General features: G+C 43.4%; 1 protein-coding gene across 2 annotated transcripts in view; it reads right to left on the reverse strand.

Moving 5' to 3' along the window:
* The window catches only part of FUT10 (fucosyltransferase 10), a 111,863-nt gene that overhangs the window by 82,192 nt on the left and 7,591 nt on the right, over positions 1–22,080 (reverse strand). The window contains exons 2-3 of one of the 2 annotated variants that reach the window (XM_003902627.5): positions 16,799–17,142; positions 8,048–8,342 (exon numbers count right to left, since the gene is read on the reverse strand). In XM_003902627.5, coding sequence (XP_003902676.2) covers positions 8,048–8,339 — 292 coding nt within the window. In that variant the 5' untranslated portion in view covers positions 8,340–8,342; positions 16,799–17,142. Of the gene's footprint in view, positions 1–8,047; positions 8,343–16,798; positions 17,143–22,080 lie in introns of those variants that run through there. The other variant, XM_031669480.1, reaches the window with a different exon arrangement.

Genomic DNA, 22,080 nt, shown 5'->3' on the forward strand with positions numbered 1-22,080 from the left:
GGCTGGATTACTTTATGTCAAATACTATAAAAATAATTATTTGGGCCGGGCACAGTGGCTCACACCTGTAATCCCAGCACTCTGGGAGGCCAAGGCGGGTGGATCACCTGAGATCAGGAGTTTGAGACCAGCCTGGTCAACATGGGGAAATCCTGTCTCTACTAAAAATACAAAAACTAGCCAGGCGTGGTGACATGTGCCTGTAATCCCAGCTACTCAGGAGGCTGAGGCAGGAGAATCGCTTGAACCCAGGAGGCAGAGGTTGTAGTGAGCTGAGATCGCGCCACTGCACTCCAGCCTAGATGACAGAGTGAGACTCCATCCCCCAAAAAATTATTATTATTATATTTATTTAAATAAAAATGGAATGTCTATTTTAAACAAGGTATCTAATTGGAGCAGATACACATAAAATCTGTTGTTCAGTTATGACCTTCATCTTTTTTTTTTTGAGACAGTTTCTCACTCTGTTGCCCAGGCTAGGGTGCAGTAGTGCAATCTCAACTCAAAGCCACCCAGCCAATTAAGAAATGTCCTGTCTTCTTCATTCTCCTCCCTGTCCTCACTGCAAGTCTGACAGGCTCCAGAAAGCAGCTGGAGAGCGGGGGAGAAGAGGAACCAGGAAAGGGTATAGAGCAGAAAGACCACAGCAGCCTTCCAGCAGGGAAGGGGTCTGAGCTGGGGAATGCAAAAAGATACAACTGGTGGCCAGGTGCGGTAGCTCACGCCTGTAATCCCAGCACTTTGGGAGGCCGAGGTGGGTGGATGGCTTGAGGTCAGGAATTAGAGACCAGCCTGGCCAGCATGGTTAAACCTGTCTCTACTAAAAATACAAAAATTAGCCAGGTGTGGTGGTGCACGCCTGTAGTCCCAGCTACTAGGGAGGCTAAGTAAGGCACGAGAATCGCTCAAACACAGGAGGCAGCAGTTGCAATGAGCCAGTATCACGCCACTGCACTCCAGCCTGGGTGACAAGGCAAGATCCTATCTCAAAAAAAAAAGAAAAAAGAATACTTGGAGAGTGTCCCTTTGGTGCCTGGCACAGAGTAGGTACCAATTAATGACAGTGATCATTATTACTGCTCCTTTGTAAGGGACAAAGGACGCTAATGAGGCTTTCTCATTTCTTGGATGGTCCATTGCTCAAGTGTTTACTGTAATTCTAAGCTCAGTAAGCAACCTCATGATTCTAATGCCATTCTCTGTCTAACCCGATCATCAGGACTAGGTACCCTGAACAATAAACATCAGTACTCCTTTTCCCACGAAAAGACACCAACAAATTGGTTTTTTGTTATAAGCATGAATCTCCTATGTAGGTCAATGCCATTCAGTTCATTAAACTTTTACTGATTCTTGGTGAACTGAAAAAACTGACTAGACATTGAAGAATGAGGACTGCAGCAGAGGTCTGACTCTCGAGAGGCTCTGTCTGAATAGTCAGGCTCCCTCCCGGGCATGCCTCTCTTTTTAATTATATGTGATCACATGAAGGCACTGAGAAATCCCGAAGCATGCTCTGAAACAAAGGAAGCATCGACTAGGTCTGCTCTCACTTGTTCTAAATGTATTTCATTACAAGTCTCTGGGAATTCATCATCCATAGATGGTGTATGTAGAGATACTTCACCACTCGGGAGACCTTTTCAACCAGAACACCCACTCTCTACCACATCGAGTCACGGGGGACTACAATAGTGATTCCAGCTCCAAAGCCCATGACAGCCTGTGACAGAGCCTCTCCATACTTTTCCTCTTGTATCCACAATGTCTTTCTAAAAACCTTCCTCAGCCAGGCACAGTGGCTCATGCCTGTAATCCCAGCATTTTGGGAGGCCAAGGTGGGTAGATCACCTGAGGTCAGGAGTTCAAGACCAGCCTGGCCAACATGGAGAAGCCTCATCTCTACTAAAAATACAAAATAATTAGTTGGGTGTGGTAGTGGGCACCAGTAATCCCAGCTACTTGGGAGGCTGAGGCAGGAGAATCACTTGAACCTGAGAGGCAGAGGTTGCAGTGAGCCCAGATCATGCCACTGCACTCCAGCCTGGGTGACAGAGCGAGACTCCATCTCAAAGGAAAAAAAAAAAAAAAAGCTTTTTATTCTTTTCCTCCTCACTTCAATAAACTAGTCTAAAAAATAACTCCTTCACTGGTGGCTAGAGATTTGTTAATGTAGCTAAATCCTTGCATTTCTCAAAGACTCAAACCAGACAACAGTATTCGCATATTTCACTGCTTAAAGTCTTTAACTAATACCTCCAGAAACATGTTTATATTCAGAAAATGATTCATCTCTAGGAAGAAGGAAAAACAAGGAGGTTACAAAGGTAACAAACAAAATTTAAAATGTAAAATGTTTGCAAAAGTTTCCAGGCCACATAATCCTGTGAGTTTCCTTTACCCTTAATTAGGTCAGCTTTTGATACTTCCACCATTTTTTCAGCATTTTCTTTTTCAATCCTGCTGCCCCAGAATCCCATTCGCAGTTTTAATTGACCTACTTAATTAGGATTTGGAACACTCAGACAGAAGAGTGTGTTGTCTTCATTCTGTTGTGCTCAATAGACCTTATAAATAAATTGAATTTCTAATTCTGTTTGTTAAAAACCAGGCACCTTAGGCAATTCCAAGACCCAAATATTCAGGTTTAATTATGGTCATGAGTGTCCATTCAAATATGGTCCAGGCCAGGCATAGTGGCTCACGCCTGTAATCCCAATACTTTGGGAGGGCGAGGCAGACAGACTGCTTGAGCCCAGGAGGTCAAGACCAGCCTGGACAACATTATAAGACCCCCATCTCAGCAAAAAAAAAAAAAAAAAATTTAAAATTAGCCAGGTATGACAGCAAGCATCTGTAGTCTCAGCTACTTGGGAAGCTGAGGCAGGACAAAAGGGAATAGCCTTTTGTCCTTCAAAAGGTTATTCTAACTCCAGTGACTCCTCAACACCATCCTATGATGTAATGGAAAGTCTTAAGCCAACATTTGAGCCCAGGAGTTGGAGGATGGAGTGAGCTATGATCATGCCACTGCACTCCAGCCTGGGCAACAGAGTGAGATCCTGTCTCCAAAACAAACAAAAAACAAATATGGTCTAGGTGAAGGAGCACACAGTCAGGAGTCAGTACGCCTTGGTTCTCCACTGGGGTACTGCAATGGTACTAACCACTGCAATCTTGGCACATTCCTAACACTCCTGAGCCTCACTCTCTCACCTTTACAAAAAAGAAGGTAGACTCTCGGGTTTAGAATGGGTCTCTCTATTCATAAAGACTCTAACTCTTGGCAGGGCATGGTGTCTCACACATGTAATCCCAGCACTTTGGGAGGCTGAGGCAGGTGGATCACTTGAGGTCAGGCGTTCACGACCAGCCTGGCCAACATGGTGAAACCCTGTCTCTTCTAAAAACACAAAAATTAGCCAGGCATGGTGTCACACTCCTATAATCCCAGCTACTCAGGAGGCTTAGGCAGGAGAATCGCCTGAATCTGGGAGGCAGAGGTTTCAGTGAGCTGAGATCATGCCACTGTACTCCAGCCTGGGTGACAGAGTGAGACTCCATCTTAAAAAAAAATACTCTTAAGTCTCTAAGAATATTTTCTGAGCACCTACCGTGTACAAAGCAGTACGCTGTATACAGTGGGTGGGAGGAGGAACAAAGATGAATTGATGTTGCTCTATTGTGAACTCTACACTGCACTAGGGAAGAGACAGTCATATAGTACAAGACCAAACACCATAGCTACCTTATTTATCTTCTGTATTCCTCATGATTGGCACTGTGCCTGATACATAGTAGATATTCAATTAAATGACATAAAGGAGATATAAAATGCTCTGTGGGCATTGAGAGAAGAAAGGATTCATCTGATGGAGAGGAATCAGGAATAGTTTGTAGGTGTTATATCCGAGTTGACACCCAGGCTGGAGTGCAGTGATGCGATCTCGGCTCACTGAAACTTTCTCCTCCCAGATTTAAGCGATTCCTGTGCCTCAGCCTACCGAGTAGCTGGGATTACAGGCACACACCACCACATCTGGCTAATTTTTGTATTTTTAGTAGAAGTGGGGTTTCACCATGTTAACCAGGCTGGTCTCGAACTCCTGACCTCAGGTGATCCACCCGCCCCAGCCTCCCAAAGTGCTGGGATTACAGGCGTGAGCCACCGCAAATGGCCTGAGTTGACTTTTAAAAGGTGGTTTTAACTCCAGTGACTGACTCCTCAACACCAACCTATGATGTGATAGAAAAATCTTAAGCCAACCTTGAAGGTTCTCCAACTTCTGGTCCCAATATGTCCTTCAATCTTTATTGTTCCCTTACCCAGAACTAAGCTATAGCCAACCACTCTGCTTGCTGTACCTCAGATATTATTCACAATTGTTTTCCTCCATGCCTCCATTCATGCTGTTCTTCATACTGAAATATCCTCCAATCTCAACGTTATCCAATCCCAATATCCTTCAAGGCCTGCTTCAAATTTCTTACTTTATAAACAAAGGCTTATGAAGCCTTTTTTTTTTTTTTTTTTCTTTTTGAGACAAGGTCTCACTCTGCCACACAGGCTGGAGTGCAGTGGCACAATCTTGGCTCACTGCAACCTCTGCCTCCCAGGTCCAAGTGATTCTCCTACCTCAGCCTCCCGAGTAGCTGGGATTACAGGCACGCACCACCACGCCCAGCTAATTTTTGTATTTTTAGTAGAGACGGGGTTTCACCATGTTGGACAGGCTAGTCTTAAACTCCTGACTTCAGGTGATCCACCTGCCTCGGCCTCCCAAAGTGCTGGGATTACAGGCGTGAGCCACAATGCCCGGCCTATGAAGCCTTTCTTGATCCCTCCAATAGTAGGTGCTCTCTCCTGTCTTTGAAACCCCACAAAGACTTGTTGGCTTTTCTCTCATGGTACTCATACCATTTGTCCCTGCATTACAGTTGGGTCATATCTTTTTCTCAAGATAAAAATCTTTGACATCAGAAACTATATTATTCATCTATATTGCCAAAGAAATGGAAGGTATTCAGTAGATTATTCTGACAGGACAAATACAAATACAATCTAGGACATAGAACTTAATGAACGATGGTGCAAAGTTAGGAATATTTGTGGCTTATGCCTAAAATGGGGAATATTCCAGTTTGACTTTTGAACATAAGGTTTAGTTGGTAGAATCAGAGGGATTAAGCTTGGAAGGTAGGTTGGAGTCAGATTACACAGAGCCTTGAGTGCCAAGGTAATAAACAGCATAGATTCGGTTCTCCATGAGAGTCACTGATAGTTTTAGGCACTGGAGAGTAACACAGGATCTGAGGTATGGAAGGTCAAACCAGAAGTCTCCTAGGAACTTGGTTGGAGATAAGTCCATCCTAGACAGAAAAACCAACTCTTAAGTGTGCTGACAAAATTAAGTGCATGACTCTGTAGATCTGTGAGTCCTGGAAAAGTCACCAAGTTAAATACTGTTTTGCAGGCTTCCTGGCAACCAGGTATTTACGTTCCCACTTCAGTAAAAGGATGCAGACTCACACCAAAGCAGTTATTACTAAATTTCCAAACTGGTGAAAAAGAGAAGATTCTATATGCTTCCAGAAAAGGGAGAGAGAAGCAAAGAAGTACATTATACACAAAAAGTGTGTGTGTGTGTGTACACATATATGTACATACATACAGATTGAGTATCCCTTAACAGAAATGCTTGGGACCAGGAGTTTTTCAGATTTTGGATTTTTTAAAATTTCGAACACCTGAATTATACCATTGAGAATCCCAAATATGAAATTCTGAAATCCAAAATATTCCAATAAGCACTTTCTTTGAACATCATGTTGGTGCTCAAAAAGTTTTGGATTTGGGGGCATTTCGGATTTCAAATTTTTCAGATTTAGGATGCTCAATCTGTACATATATATACATAAATTACAGTGTGTGTATGTATCTAAGTGTATGTATTTATATACATGTATATGTGTGTGTATATATGTATGTATATATGTGCATGTGTATATGTGTATATATGCATATATGCATTATGTAGATGTGTATGTGTGTACATATGTATATGCTCACGTGTATGTATGCATAAATGTGTATGTGTGTATATATGTATGTGTGTACATATGTGTATGCATGTGCACATATGTATAAGTATATGTGTATATATGTGTGTATATGTGTATATATGTGTGTATGAACATATATGTATGTATACTGTATTAGTCCATTCTCATACTGCTATAAAGAAATATCCGAGACTGGATAATTTATAAAGGAAAGAGGTTTAATTTACTCACAGTTCTGCATTGCTTGGGAGACCTCAGGAAATTTACAATCATGGCAGAAGGCAAAGGAGAAATAGGTACTTTCTTCACAGGGTGGCAGGATGGAGTGCATGCCAGCAGGGGAAATGCCAGATGCTTATAAAACCATCAGATCTCATGAGACTCACTCACTGTCATGAAAACAGCATGGTGGAACTGCCCCATGATCCAGTTACCCCCACCTGGCCCCGCCCTTGACACGTGGGGATTATGGGGATTACAATTCAAGATGAGATTTTCGGTAGGGACACAGCCAAACCATATCAGCATATATGTGCGTATATATGCATGTATATATGTATATGTGTGTGTATATATGTGTGTGTATGTATGTATATATATGTATATGTGTATGCATGTGTTTATGTATGTATATGTGTGTACAACTTGTTGTTTTCCCTGGAGTAGCATCACATATTCTTAAATGAATTTCTACTACAGATGGCCGGTTGCAGTGGCTCACGCCTATAATCCCAGCACTTTGGGAGGCAGAGGCAAGTGGATCACAAGGTCAGGAGTTTGAGACCAGCCTAGCCAATATGGTGAAACTCTGTCTCTACTAAAAACATAGAAATTAGCCAGGTGTGGTGGTGGGCACCTGTAGTCCCAGCTACTTAGGAGGCTGAGGCAGGAGAATCGCTTAAACCCGGGAGGTGGAGGTTGCAGTGAGTCAAGACCGCGCCACTGCACTCCAGCCTGGGCGACAAGAGTGAGACTCCACCTCAAAAAAAAAAAAAAAATTATACTACAGATTTCTAACAATAACATAAACAATGCAGAGTAGTGTTATATGTAACTTCCTATCTGTAACTTAGTTTTGAGGTTTATCAAATTTTCATGCTCACAGCTCTAGTTCATTTTCATCATTGCATAGTATTGCACTGAATTTATATACTTCATGTAATCATTTTTCTGTTATTGGACATTTCAATTACTTTAAAAGCTTTACTTATGATGAACAATGCTATAATGAACAATCCATGTATATATGTGAGATTTCACGTGGTTATAAATTTAGTAGTGGAATTATTAAGTATGAATTCACATTTACTAGACATTGCCAAACCAGTATCTACAGTGGTTGTACTACAGTCAACATTTAAAACACTTCAACATTTAAAAACCTTTTTTAACAGTTTTAAACATTTAAAAAACTTTAACACACATGTATATATAATTCCTATATGTCTCAATAACATATATTGTTACACAAACACACACACATATATATCATGATTCCCTCTGAAGTATCAGGGAGGGAAATGGGATCGGTCAGGGAGGGGCCATATTGATTTTCAATTATACATGTAATATTTTATGCCTTAAGCTATGTGATAGGTACATAAATGCTCATTATATTATCTATTTTTTTGTGTGTATGCAATGGAAATCTTTCTAGAAGCTTCTGTTAAAATTTGGGAAATTAAACTCAACATTTAACTTTGCTTCATCTTAACGCACAACTAGAAGATCATAATCCCTTATCCAACCCTTCAGAGATAAACGTGTTAGAGAATTCAGAAGCCACCACGCCCAGCCAGGCTTGTTTCTTTTTTGCATCTGCTAAATGCTCCGGCCTTCCACAGAGCAAATGCAAAGGAAATCAGGGGTGTTAAAGTGTTTTCAAGGGGAGCTCCACCATCACTTTTCAGTGGTAAGCTGTAACTCAGCCTTGGAGTAAGACCACAGCAAACAAAGGGAGAAAGGCGAAAGCCCTGCTTACCATAGAAGAGGAATGCTTTGGTCATGTGATGACGCAGGTAGGTCCGGTTGATGGTGAAGAAACAAGCATCTGCTCCACATTGGCCTAACCTCCCAGTTTCCCCTGTCAGCGGGGACCACCAGAGCATAATGGGGTAGCTGTCCAATTCCCATTTTCTTTTCCTGTGGAAAGTTAATTCTTCTTTCTTAAGAAATGAATTAAGGTGTGTAGGTGCTTCCTCCATTTTTGTATGTCCATCTTGCAAACTAGAACTTTTAAACTCCTTCCTTTCAAACTTCCCCAGCTCAACCATGACCTAAAAGAGAAGACAATTATTACCAGAGTCAAACTGTTTGGTTCCCTTTTGCACATCTCTCATTTATCTTGATGATTTAGCCCCTGACTCGTTTTCAATTGCTGCTGTAACAAATTAGCACAAACAGTCATTTAAAACAACACAAATTAAAGCTAGGTGCTCTGGCTTACACTTGTAATCTCAGCACATCGGAGGGGGGCAAGGTGGGAGGATCACTTGAGGCCAGGAGATTGAGACCAGCCTGGCCAACATGGTGAAACTCCGACTCTACTAAAAACTACAAAAAAAAAAAAACTAGCGGGGGGGGGGGGGGGGGGGTGCCTGTAGTCCCAGCTACTCGGGAGGCTGAGGCAGGAGAATGGCGTAAACCCGGGAGACAGAGCTTGCAGTGAGCTGAGATCAGGCCACTGCACTCCAGCCTGGGCGACACAGCGAGACTCCGTCTCAAAAAAAAAAAAAAAAAAAAGTACAAAAATCAGTCAGGCGTGGTGGCGGCGCACGCCTGTAATCCCAGCTACCCAGGAGGCTGAGTCCGGAGAATCGAATCACTTGAACTTGGGAGGCAGAGGTTGCAGTGAGTCAAAATCACGCCACCGCACTCAAGCCTCGGCAACAGAGCAAAGCTCCATGTCAAAAAAAAGAAAAAAAAAAATCGGCCGGGCATGGTGATGCATGCCTGTAGTCCCAGATACTCAGGAGGCTGAGGCAGGAGGATTGCTTGAGCCCAGAAGTTAGAGGTTGTAGTGAACTATGATTGCACCATTGCACTCCAGCCTGGGCAACAGAGCAAGACCTTGTCTCAAAAACCAATCAATCAATCAATCACAAATTTGTTACTGCACAGTTCTGAAGTCAGAAGTCTGCAATGGGTCTCACTGGGCTGAGACCCAGGGGTCAGCAGGGCTGCATTCCTCCCTGAAGACTCTAGGACAGAAGTCTCTTTCTTGCTTTTCTTTTAGAGCCAGCACCATTCTTGACTCATGGCCTCCTTCCTCCTCTTCAAAGCCAGCAACACTGCATCTCTCTGAGTCTTCTAATGTCACCTCTTCTCTCTGACCATGTCAGGAAAGGCTCTCCATCTTTAAGAACTCATGTGATTACATGGGGCCCACATGAATAATTTGGAATAATCCCCCCACCTCAAAGTGGGTCACATTGATCCCATCTGCAAAGTCCCTTTTGCCACCTAAAGTAACATATTCACAGGTTTCAGGGATCAGGGAATGGACACAGCCTCCAAATATCAACCAACAAGAATGGCCAACAATAGAAAACACTTACAACAAATACATTTCCCCTCCATTTCAAAAGTCTATAGGATATCCAGAAATAGTTTTGCCTCTTTTTTTTTTTTTTTTTTTTTTGAGACGGAATCTCGCACTGACACCTGGGCTGGAGTGCAGCGGCATGATCTCAGCTCATTGCAACCTCTGCCTCCCAGGTTCAAGCGATTCTCCTGCCTCAGCCTCCCAAGTAGCTGGAATTACAGGTGCCAGCCACCACACCTGGGTAACTTTTTGTATTTTTAGTAGAGACAGGTTTTCACTATGTTGGCCAGGCTGGCCTCAACCTCCTGATCTCGTGATCTGCCTGCCTCAGCCTCCCAAAGTGCTAGGATTACAGGCTTGAGCCACCGCGCCCGGCCAGTTTTGCCTCTTAATGAAACCTATGATAGGATAATTACCTGACTACTACTAAAGAATGTACTCTAGGGAAAATGAGTTATAAATTACCAACCGGTTTCTTTTTTATTACAATTAAAGTAGTCATAACATGGGTTTTTATGTTTCTAGTAATACTCACTAGAGCATTGAGATGGTGAAATAATACCTAATGTCAAAATTCCCTAGAGTCTATTCCACTCACTCCCACTTACAACCACATTTTAAAATTCATTCCAGTATAGTCTAAGTCTGGGTCACTGGACAGCTTGGACATCAGTAACAGTCATCTGGAGGGCAGGGTGAGTGTAGCAGAATCTCCAGAAGTGCTGCCTTTTCATCAAATTTTAAGATTTGGTATTGTGCTGAGCACAGTGGCTTGCACCTATAGCCCCAGTTACTCAGGAGGCTGAGACCAGTGGATCGCTTGAGTCCAGGAGTTCAAGGCTGCAGTGCGGTATGATTGCACCACTGCACTGCAGCCTGAGCAACAAAGGGAGGCTCCATCCCGGAAAAAAAACAAGATTTGCTATTAATATGATAATTGATATGGCACTAATTATAGAAATATACTGGAGAAAGGGTTGATCTGCTCCATATGTAACTGAAAGTTTAGCAGTCAGACCATGAAACAAATAAAGCAGTTAAAGCAGTTAAAGTAAGGCACATTTACATTTCTGTGTGTTAACTGCTCCACCAGTCGGCCACGGAGGCCACTCCCTGTGCAGCCCTCGGGTCCTGCTTTTAGCAGCCAAGAGTGGTACCTCTTTTATGTGCTCACTGCTCCTGGTGTTAGATAAAGGCCACTGATCATTGATGCATTGCATGGAGTCTGTAACTCCGAGGGGAGGGCCCATGACTTTCATTAGATTCTCAAAGGTATCCAAGGCCAAAAAAAAAAAAAAAAAAAAACCACTGAGTGAAAGCCAAGTAGCACTCCAGAAGGAGTAAGAAATTATATTGGCTTTAAAAAGTCATGGATCACCTGAGATGCCAAAGTCAACACTTAGAACAGCAGAGCCATCACTGAAAACTAAAGTCTGCCTGTTGCCAATAGCTCTCTCAGCATTTTTATGATGGAACAATATGGCTCTCCCCAGTAGTTTGATCCACGGGAGATGACTTGTAGCCACAAACTATCTTTTCATCTGACCTTCTTCCCCTGAAAATGTACAACCAGTCACTTAAAAGAAAGGCTTTTAGAAAGCCATAGGCTTTTTAAAGGTAAAATTTATTCCACATTTCAAATCAATATCTACTATGTGAGTTATAAGTTCATTTCCAAATAATAGAGATGCTTTTAAGGAGAGATGATTCTTCTGCCAAACAACTTTTTTTTTTTTTTTTTTTTTTTTTTTTGGTTTGAGACAGAGTCCCTCTCTTTCTGTCGCCAGGCTAGAGTACAATGGTGCGATCTCAGCCTACTGCAGCCTCCTCTTCCTGGGTTCAAGTGATTCTCCTGCCTCAGCCTCCCGAGTAGCTGGGATTACAAATGCGAGCCACCACACCCTGCTAACTTTTTTGTATTTTTAGTAGAGACAGGGTTTCATCATGTTGGCGCAAACAGCTTTTTAAAAGACATTACCTTTGGATATCACTACCTGATTGTAGGAAATATGGCAGAATAAAGGAATGCATGAAATAAAACCATAATCAGCCAATCCCACACTCCAGAAAAGTCAACAGGACAAATGACCCAGTTTTAACAAGTCCATGACATGGAATAAAAGGTGGGGCAGAAAAGCCTTTTTTTTTTTTTTTTTTGAGACAGAGTCTTGTTCTGTCACCAGGCTGGAGTGCAGTGGCATGATCTCGGCTCACTGCAACCTCCACCTCCCAGGCTCAAGCAATTCTCCTGCCTCAGCCTCCCGAGTAGCTGGGACTACAGGCATGCACCACCACGCCCAGCTAATTTTTTTGTATTTTTAGTAGAGACAGGGTTTTATCATGTTGGCCAGGATGGTCTCGATCTCTTGACCTCATGATCCACCCACCTTGGCCTCCTAAAGTGCTGAGATTTCAGGTGTGAGCCACCATGACTGGCCAAACCTTTCAATAGTGAAAAAAACAAAAACATAAAACTTGAGACTCACCAACCCAATGCAATGTATAGGTTTCTTTATTCCAAATTCAAACCAACTCGGGCCAGATGTGGTGGCTCACACCTGTACTCCCAGCATTTTGGGAGGCCCAGGTGGATGGATCACCTGAGGTCAGGAGTTCGAGACCAGCCTGGCCAATATAGTGAAACCTCATCTCTTCTAAAAAATACAAAAAATTAGCTGGGCATGGTGGGATGTCCCATCTCTCCTAAAAATACAAAACTGAGCTGGGCGTGGTGGTGCACACCTGTAATTTCAGCTACTTGGGAGGATGAGGCAGGAGGATCATTTGAACCTAGGAGGTGGAGGTTGCAGTGAGCCAAGAACGTGCCACTGTACTCCAGCCTGGGCAACAGAACAAGACTGTGTCTCAAAAAGAAACCCAACTCATTATGAAAATTCTTTTTTTTTTTTTTGAGACAACTGGGAAAATTAACATGGCCTATCATACAGAGAATATTCAGTAACTGTTAATTTCGTTGGGTGTGATAGTAGCAATATGGTTACATTAAATTTTTCAATGTTCCTAGCTGCAAAGTGAGAGAATCATATTAACATATATCCAGGTGAAATGCTATTATGTCCTGGATTTGCTTTAAAATACTCCAATATATATTCCTAAACTATTTATGCAACTAAAAAGTAAAATTAAAAAATAAATATACATATATACCCAAAGAATTTACAGACAGTTTATACAAAATATAGTTAAATGTGAATGGAAAACAATGTCTAAGTTTTTCTCCAGAGAACTATGTTTTAGCTTAAGTGTAGCTAACTATAATATTTTGATGTTTAGATTAATATTAATTAAATAATTTATGTTATAGAATCTTCTATGGGCTAAACTGTATACCCCAAAAAAAATTCATATGTTGAAGTCCTTACTCCCAGTACCTTATAACACGACAATATTTGGAGACAGGGTCTTCAAAGAGGTAACTGAGTTAAAACAGGTGGGCCCTAATCCAGTATGACTGGTGTCCTTACAAAAAGGGGAAATTTTGACACACACAATTACAGAGAGAACGCAGTGTAAAGACACAGGGAGAAAACAGCCATCTATAAGCCAAGGAGAGAGGCCTCAGAAGACAGACTCCGCTGACACCTTGATCTTGGACTTCCCAGTCTCTGAAACTGTAAACAAAAAACTAATTTTGGTTGTGGAAGCAAGTCACTCCATCTGCAGTATTTTGTTACAGCAGCGATAGCAAACTAACATAGGATCCATAACATGATTTTTTTCTATTTATTCTATCTTTACCCTACTTATGTGGCAAAGTATTTCATTTGCCTAAAAACAGGAATGGAGGCCATGTGCGGTATGGCTCACGCCTGTAATCCCAACACTTTGAGAGGCCAAGGCAGGTGACTCACTTGAGGTCAGGACTTCGAGACCAGCCTGGCCAACACGGTAAAACCCTGTCTCTACTAAAAATACAAAAAATTAGCCAGAAGTGATGGCAGGCACCCGTAATCCTAGTTACTCAGGAGGCTGAGGCAGAAGAATCGCTTGAACCCAGGAGGCGGAGGTTGCAGTGAGCCCAGATCGCACCACTGCACTCCAGTCTGGCAACAGAGCAAGACACCGTCTCAAAAAAAAAGCCAAAAATAAACCTTCCCACAGAAAGCAGCAGAAAACTGAAAACGCCAGGCCTTCTGTGTAGCGGGTCCTAGATACCTACAGCACAAACAAGGCAGGAGGCACATGTTGCCTCTCACGAGAATCCCAGTCTGGCAGAAGGCGGCAGTACCAGTCCCACAACCGTAACTATTCACATCCACAAATAACCTTTAAAGGTTGTGTGGAGAACCGGGCGTGGTGACTCACGCCAGTAAACCCAGCACTTTGGGAGGACAACGCAGGTGGATCACCAGAGGTCAGGAATCCGAGACCAGCCTGGCCAACATGGCAAAACGCCGTCTCTACTAAAAATACAAAAATTAGCCGGACATGGTGGCGGGCACCTGTAATCCCAGCTACTCAGGAGGCTGAGGCAGAAGAATTGCTTGAACCCGGGAGGTGGAGGTTGCAGTGAGCCAAGATAATGCCATTGCACTCCAGCATGGGCAACAAAAGCAAAACTCTATCTCAAAAAAAAAAGTCCTGTGGAAGCCAGGCACAGTGGCTCACACTTGCAATCTCAGTGCTTTGAGAAGCCAGGTAGGTGGATCGCTTGAGCTCAGGAGTTCAAGACCAGCCTGAGCAACATGGTGAAACCCCATCTCCACAAAAAAATAGAAAACTTAGCCATGAGTAGTAGTACACACCTATAGTCTCAGCTACTCAGCAGGCTGTGTTGGGAGGATTGCTTGAGCCTGGGAGGTGGAGGTTGCACTGAGCCGAGATCGTACCACTGCACTCCGGCCTGGGTGAGAGAGTGAAACCCTGTCTCAAAAGAAAAAAAAGTTCTGTGGATTTTGAAATGGACGGCTCGGCTGGCACCTGAATGGGTGCAAAATCTATCTGAGCTGATATCTATACTTTTACTGTCACTGCCCAATTTTTATTTCAATTTGAAATCAGTGAAGGGGCTGGGAACGGTGGCTTACACCTGTAATCCCAGCATTTTGTGAGGCCAAGGTGTGCAAATTGCTTGAGCCCAGCAGTTCAAGACCAGCCTGGTCAATGTGGTGAAACCCCGTCTCTACAAAAAAATACCAAAATTAGGCCAGGTGTGGTGGCTCACACCTATAATCCCAGCACTTTCGGAGGCCAGGGCAGGTGGATCACATGAGGTCAGGAGTTCAAGACCAGCCTGGCCAATATGGTGAAACCTCATTTCTACTAAAAATGCAAAATTAGCTAAGTGGCGGGAGCCTGTAATCCCAGCTACCTGGGAGGCTGAGGCAGGAAATTGCTTGACCTGGGAGGCAGAGGTAGTAGTTAGCCAAGATCACGCCACTGCACTCCAGCCTGGGCGACAGAGTGAGACTCCATCTCAAAAAAATAAATTTATAAAAAAAAATAAAAATCAGCCAGGCACCGTGGCACAAGCCTGTGGTCCCAGCTACTGAAGATGCTGAGGTGGGAGGACTGCCTGAGCCCAGGGAGGTTGATGCTGCAGTGAGCCGAGACTGTGCCACTGCTCTCCAGCCTGGGTGACAAAATGAGATCCTGTCTCAAAAAATAATAAATAAATAAATAAATAAAGGAATAAACAGAAATCAGTGAATGAAGTTCAGAATAACTGACTAAGGGATACAGGTAGGAGAACTAAGCACACATTTCAGTTCATTCATCCATATACAGTCCTTGGTCTAGAAGCACATGTCAAGATTTACTTATAATATAGATGTCTGTGTTCTACACTTACTACAAGATACAGACTATCTTGTTCTCAGAATAGTCCTTGCTTCTCCAAGAACGCAGTCTTTCGGGCCAGGCGCGGTGGCTCAAGCCTGTAATCCCAGCACTTTGGGAGGCCGAGACGGGAGGATCACGAGGTCAGGAGATCGAGTCCATACTGCCAACACGAAACCCCGCTCTACTTAAAAAATACAAAAAATCCAGCCGGGCGAGGTGGTGGCACCTGTAGTCCCAGCTACTCGGGAGGCCAGGCAGGAGAATGGCATGTGAACCCAGGAGGCAGAACTTGCAGGAGCGAGATCCCGCCACTGCACTCCAGCCTGGGCGACACAGCCAGACCTCACCAAAAAATAAAAAATAAAAAAAGAACGTAGTCTTTCAAAAGTGATAACAATAGGAGACTCTGAGGAAGGCATCCAATTTTGACCCAGGAAGACAGACTGAGCTTTACTTTCTGTTTCTCTACAACCAGGAGCCTATGATAATCTCAAACTCACCTTCTATCTCAATGACTTTTCTTCTGACTAACACGTCCATTCACTAAACCTGTTTCACCTGTTTAAAAAAGGGGGTCAGGGGGTGAACTTGAAGGGTCTCCCTGCCAGAGGTCTTTTACTGGGAGGAAAACTGGGAGGTGTTTTCCTCCCAGTAGAAAACCTCTGATCCTGGCCGAGCACAGTGGCTCACGCCTGTAATCCTAGCACTTTGGGAGGCCAAGGCAGGCAGATCACTTGAGATCCGGAGTTCGAGACCAGCACGGCCAACATGTTGAAACCACATCTCTATTAACAATACAAAAAATTTAGCTGGGCATGGTAGTGGGCACCTGTAATCCCAACTACTCAGGAGGTTGAGGCACGAGAATTGCTTGAACCCAGGAGGCAGAGGTACAGTGAGCAGAGACCGTGACACTGCACTCCAGCTTGGGCAACAGAGTGGAACTGTGTCGAAAGAAAAGGAAGAAGGAAGAAGGAAGGAAGGAAGGAAGGAAGGAAGGAAGGGAAGGAAGGAAGGAAGGAAGGGAGGGAGGGAGGGAGGGAGGGAGGGAGGGATGGAGGAGGGAGGGAGGGAGGGGGGAAGGGGGAGGGGGAGGGGGGAGGGAAAGGAAGGAAGGAAGGAGAAAGAGAGAGAAAGAGAGAGAAAGAAAGAGAGAAAGAAAGAGAGAGAGAGAAAGAGAAAGAAAGAGAGAAAGAGAGAAAGAGAGAAAGAGAGAAAGAGAGAAAGAGAGAAAGAGAGAAAGAGAGAAAGAAAGAAAGAAAGACCCTGATCCCAATCAACTTCTGATAATGTAAAAAGTGAAATACTTGAAGTTTTGAGAAAAATAGCGGTAGCGACATGGCAAAGGCCCTGCTATCAACACTACACAACCCACATTCTTGGTACCTGGAGTGTGACAAGCAGAAAGACGGCGGCTGTGATGCACAGGCAAGATGCCAAAAGCTTCCTCCTCTGAATCCCAAGACCATGCTGCCTCTGTCTCTAGGTGACTGACAGAGGGCTAACCTGGTTACCAGGTGCCCTCACAGCCCAGAGCCCGACAACTTCACATGGAAGAACCACCAATTTCCTGCACTGCCATTCCCAAGGGACCTGGTCTCCATGAAGGACTGAGATCCCAGGTTGCGAGAGGGGCCTGGCTTGGCATCAAGAGGAAGCAGCATGCAGTCTTCTTAGGCTATCACCAGAGCAGCTGGAGATTTATCCAAATAAGAAGGCATCAAAAAATTCTGCAACAAAAGATCATCTATTAGCCATAGTGCACATTTAATAAATGTAGTCTCTTGGGTATATGGAAATTTACTCATGAAAAAAAAAAAAAACATAGAACGTTTTAAACTAAAAGGAAGCACTGAGATCATGTAGTCCTAGTACCTCACCCGTCAGTAAGGAAATCAAGGCTGGGTGTGATGGCTCACTCCTGTAATCCCAGCACTTTGGGAGGCCAGAGCGGGTGGATCATTTGAGGTCAGGAGTTTGAGACCAGTCTGGCCAACATGGCAAAACCCCGTCTCTACTAAGAATACCAAAATTAGCCAGGTGTGGTGGCACACACCTGTAGTCACAGCTACTCAGGAGGCTGCAGCAGGAGAGTCACTTGAACCTGGGAGGTGGAGGTTGCAGTGAGTAGCCTGGGCAACAGAGAAAGGAAAGGAAGGGAAAGGAAGGTAAAGGAAGGGGAGGAAAGGGAGGGGAGGGTGGGGGAGGGGAGAAGGGGAAAAGATGGGGAGGGGAGAAGGGGGGGAAAAGAGGGGAGGGGAGGGGAGGGGAGGGGAGGGGAGGGGAGGGGAGGGGAGGGGAACCAGAGAGGTGAACTGACTTACTCATGGCCACCCAGCCCATCAGAGGAGAGTGACAAATCTACAACCAGATCCCAAATCTAAAATTCTGCTTCCACTTAATGCTCTCTGCCGTCAGAAGACTGAATTCCAAGACTTTTATATGAAGTCACTCCCTTCTATCTAAGTTTCAAAGGAGTTTAGAAATGGAATAAAAATTACCAGGACCATCCACCCACTCCCATAAAATTTGGGAAGAAAATAAAAGATTCAGGCTTTAATCAAAAATAGATAATGATCATGTGGCCCCAATGCCCACAAAGGAAACCAACTTTTACCACAGCATAAGGAATTCTGAATATGATTTGTCTTTTACAGCAAGTGAATAAAGCAGTGGGCTGTTAGAGCAATATTATTCTTTGGAAGTTTTCAAATAAAATTTTCATCTATCTGAAATAAATGATCTTTTCAAAAAAGTTGTAAAAATGAACTAAATGAGGGCCGGGTACAGTGGCTCATACCTTAATCACAGCACTCTGGGAGGCCAAGGCAAGAGGATGGCTTGTGCCCAGGAGTTTGAGACCAGCCTGGGCAACATAGTGAGACCCTGTCTGCATAGAAAATTTTACAAATTAGCTGGGCATGGGGGTGTGCACCTATAGTCCCAGCTCCTCAGGAGGCTGAAGCAGGAGGACTGCTTGAGCCCAGGAGGTCAAGGGTGCAGTAAGCCGTGATTGCACCACTGCACTCTAGTGTAGGCAACAGAGCAAGACTCTATCTCAAAAAAAAAAAGGTAAAAAAAAAGATTGAAAAAAATGCCCCCATAGAATGCCCTTTATCCCTATGATATTCTATGAACTTCAATGTCCTGGGCAAATGGCACTGTGTAGTTCAGAGTGGAGGAAGGGTCAACTTTCCAGAGGAAGGGCAATGTTGCTGCACAGTACTTCACAGATGTGAATCTAAGTCAGATCTACATCATGCCCCTGGCATACAGAGTTAAAGATATAATTAGATATAATTAGGCCTATAAAGATAATATAGAACCCTGGTTAAAAACTTTAGTCTTAAAGGTGTGCTCCCAGCCAGGCGCAGTGGCTCACACCTGTAATCCCAGCACTTGGGGAAACCAAAGCGGGTGGATCACTTAAGATGAGGAGTTCGAGACCAGCTTGGTCAAGATGGTGAAACCCCATCTCTACAAAAAATACAAAAATTAGCTGGGCACAGTGGTGAGTGCCTGTAATCCCAGCTACTCAGGAGGCTGAGGCCAGAGAATCACTTGAACCCGGGAGGCAGAGATTGCAGTGAGACAAGATCGTGCCACTGCACTCCAGCCTGGGCGACAGAGCCAGACTCCATCTCAAAAAAAAAAAAAAAAAAAAAAAAAGGTGGGTTCCCCTCTCATGAGTCTACCTTGATTTACTTTTTTCTGAGACAGGGTCTTGCTCTGTCACTCAGGCTAAAGTGCAGTACTGTGATCATGGCTCACTGTAGCCTCCAACTCCCAGACTCAAGCAATCCTCCCACCTCAGCCTCCCAAGTAGCTGGGACTAATGGCATGTGCCACAATACCCAGCTGATTTTTGTTTGTTTGTTTGTAGAGACGAGGTCTCACCATGTTGCCCAAGCTGGTCTTGGACTCCTGGGCTCAAGTGATCCTCCTGCCTTGGCCTCCCAAAGTGCTGGGATTACAGGTGTGAGCCATCTTGACCGGCCTTACTTTTAAATCCAGGATATATTTTTTTCCTTCAACCACAAAATAACACTGGGACTCAGAAATCACCAAAAGTGCATTTTTCTTCTTTCATCCATGAAATTCCCAAAACCCAGTGACTAAGAGAAGGTCTCAAGTCAGCCTTCCAGGATTCAAATCCCAATTCCTCAGCTGGCTTAACCTAACCTCTCCATAACTCACTTTCCAAAAGTAGATCCTCATGAGGCCTAATCAGAGTTGTGAGAATTTTATGAGCTATGATTGGTAAAACACTTATTTCAGACTCTGACACATACTAAATACCCAATAAATGTTTGTTATCCTTACATTTAAATATTATTTTAATTTATTATCCCTTTAGGTGGAAAATGAAGCATATAAAATAGATTGCTACCCCATCAACTGGAACTTTAAAAGGAAAAATGCTCACTTTTCCAAAGAAAAGGAGATCGCTAATATTTGCTGAGTAACCTATCATGTGCAAGGCCTTTCCTAAGTACTTAGCACACAGGCAGGCACTAATTCAATTCTCCCAACAACTCCATTCTCATTTTCAAATATAAGAAAACTGAATCTGAATGAAGTAAAGTAACTTGCCCAAGACTCTAACTTTGACAAGTATTACGATCTGAAGTGCACACGTTCTTTTATATTTTTTAGCATTAATACCATAAAATTCCTTGGCTGTGCACAGTGGCTCATGCAGGTAATCCCAAAACCTTGGGAGGCCAAGGCGGGAGGACCAGCCTAGGCAACACAGTGAGACCCCATCTCTACAAAAAATAAATTAACCAGGCATGGTGGTGAGTGTCTATAGTCCTGGCTACTTGCGAGGCTGAAGCAGGAAGATTGCCTCAGCCCAGGAGATTGAGGCTGCAGTGAGCCGTGATTGTGCCACTGCACTTAGCTTGGGTGACAGAGCCAAGCCTGGTCTCAAAAATAAAAAATAATTTTAAAAAAAGAAATACTATAAAATTACCACCAGACAATACCAATCCTCACAGGTTACCTGCCACAGAAAACCACAGAAAACATATGTAGTACAGTTGTCAGCTGCTATATCAGAGAAAAAAGGAATAAAAATCTCTAAGAACCTGTAAAGTACCTTTGCTCCTACTTAGTAGATGCTTGTAGCTATTAACTACATACAGTATGGAGCTAGCACTTTGGGTCCCAATCCTGGTTCTATCACTTATTATAAATTTAGACAAGTTACTGAATCTTTCTAAGTCTCAGCTTCTTCATAGTAAATAATAAATGTTAACTATCACTATTTCTTTCCCTTGCATAGCAGAAAGATTACCAAATTTTCATTTAATGTGCAGAAGCAATTTATTATACTTATCATTAATGTATGTATTATGTAGTAAAATGATATCACCTACTTAAATGGGAATAAAGCTATAATGTTTTCAAAAAATGTTTAGCTATATCACTCTACTCAATCTTATTTATAACCACTTGGAAAAGTAGGCAAGGTAGGTATTATTATTCCCAGTTCCCAAGGAAGCTAAGCCTCCTCAAGTTTAAGTGATTTGCCCAAGGTCATATATATATATACACACACACACACACACACATATATACACATATATATACATATAGAGACAGAGTTGTTGTTGTTGTTGTTCTGAGACAGGGTCTCGCTCTGTTGCCCAGGCTGGAGTACAGTGGTGCGATCTTGGCTCACTGCAACCTCTGCCTCCTGGGTTCAAGCGATTCTCCTGCCTCATCCTCCTGAGTAGCTGGGACTACAGGTGCGTGCCACCACACCCAGATAATTTTTCTATTTGTAGTAGAGACAGGGTTTCACAATGTTGGCCAGGCCGGTCTCGAACTCCTGAATTATCTTGAACACCTCAAATGAGCCACCCGCCTCAGCCTCCCAAAGTGCTGGGATTACAGGTATGAGCCACTGTACCCAGCCACAAGATCATATTTTTTAAAGACAGAAGTGAGACTAGGTATCAGCTCACCCAACTCAAAGATGTGTGGAAAGCAAACAAAAGAAGGAACATAGTGACAGCTTGTGAAAAGTATAAAAAGAATCAGGAATAAAGGAAAACAAAAGATACAATTTGAGGACAGAGTTTGGGATATTTTTATAGCTACTGTACAGCTCAGGTCTACCCTAGGACCTTTTCGGGACCTTCGCATAGCTTTATGAACTATGACAGAAGAAGTTAAGATTATGAATTTCCTTATATTTAAAGAATATCAACCTAGGCTATCTTCCCAAAGCCAGAAGTGTAGTAGGTCTCAGGGGCCAATCTATGGTTAAATAACGACCACTAAAGAACAGAGTCCGCCAGGTGCGGTGGCTCTGGGAGGCTGAGGCAGGAAGATCCCTTGAGCTCAGGGGTTCAAGACCAGCCTAGGCAACAAAGCAAGACTCTGTCTCTACAAAAAAAATTTTTTTTATTTAAAAATTAGCTGGGCATGGTGGTGCATGTCTGTGGTTCCAGCTACCTGGGAGGCTAAAGCAGGAGAATCATTTCAGCCCGAGTTCAAGGCTGCACTGAGCCATGATTATGCCACTGCACTCCAGCCTGGGTAGCAGAGTGAGACACTGTCTCAAAAAAAAACCAACAACAACAACAAAAAAAAAACAACAACAAAAGAAGGAAAGGAAAGGGAAAGGGGAAGAGAAGGGAAAAGGAAAGGGTAGAGAA

The sequence above is a fragment of the Papio anubis genome, chromosome 8 (genome assembly GCF_008728515.1).
Source record: "Papio anubis isolate 15944 chromosome 8, Panubis1.0, whole genome shotgun sequence".
Classification (NCBI taxonomy): Eukaryota; Metazoa; Chordata; class Mammalia; order Primates; family Cercopithecidae; genus Papio; species Papio anubis.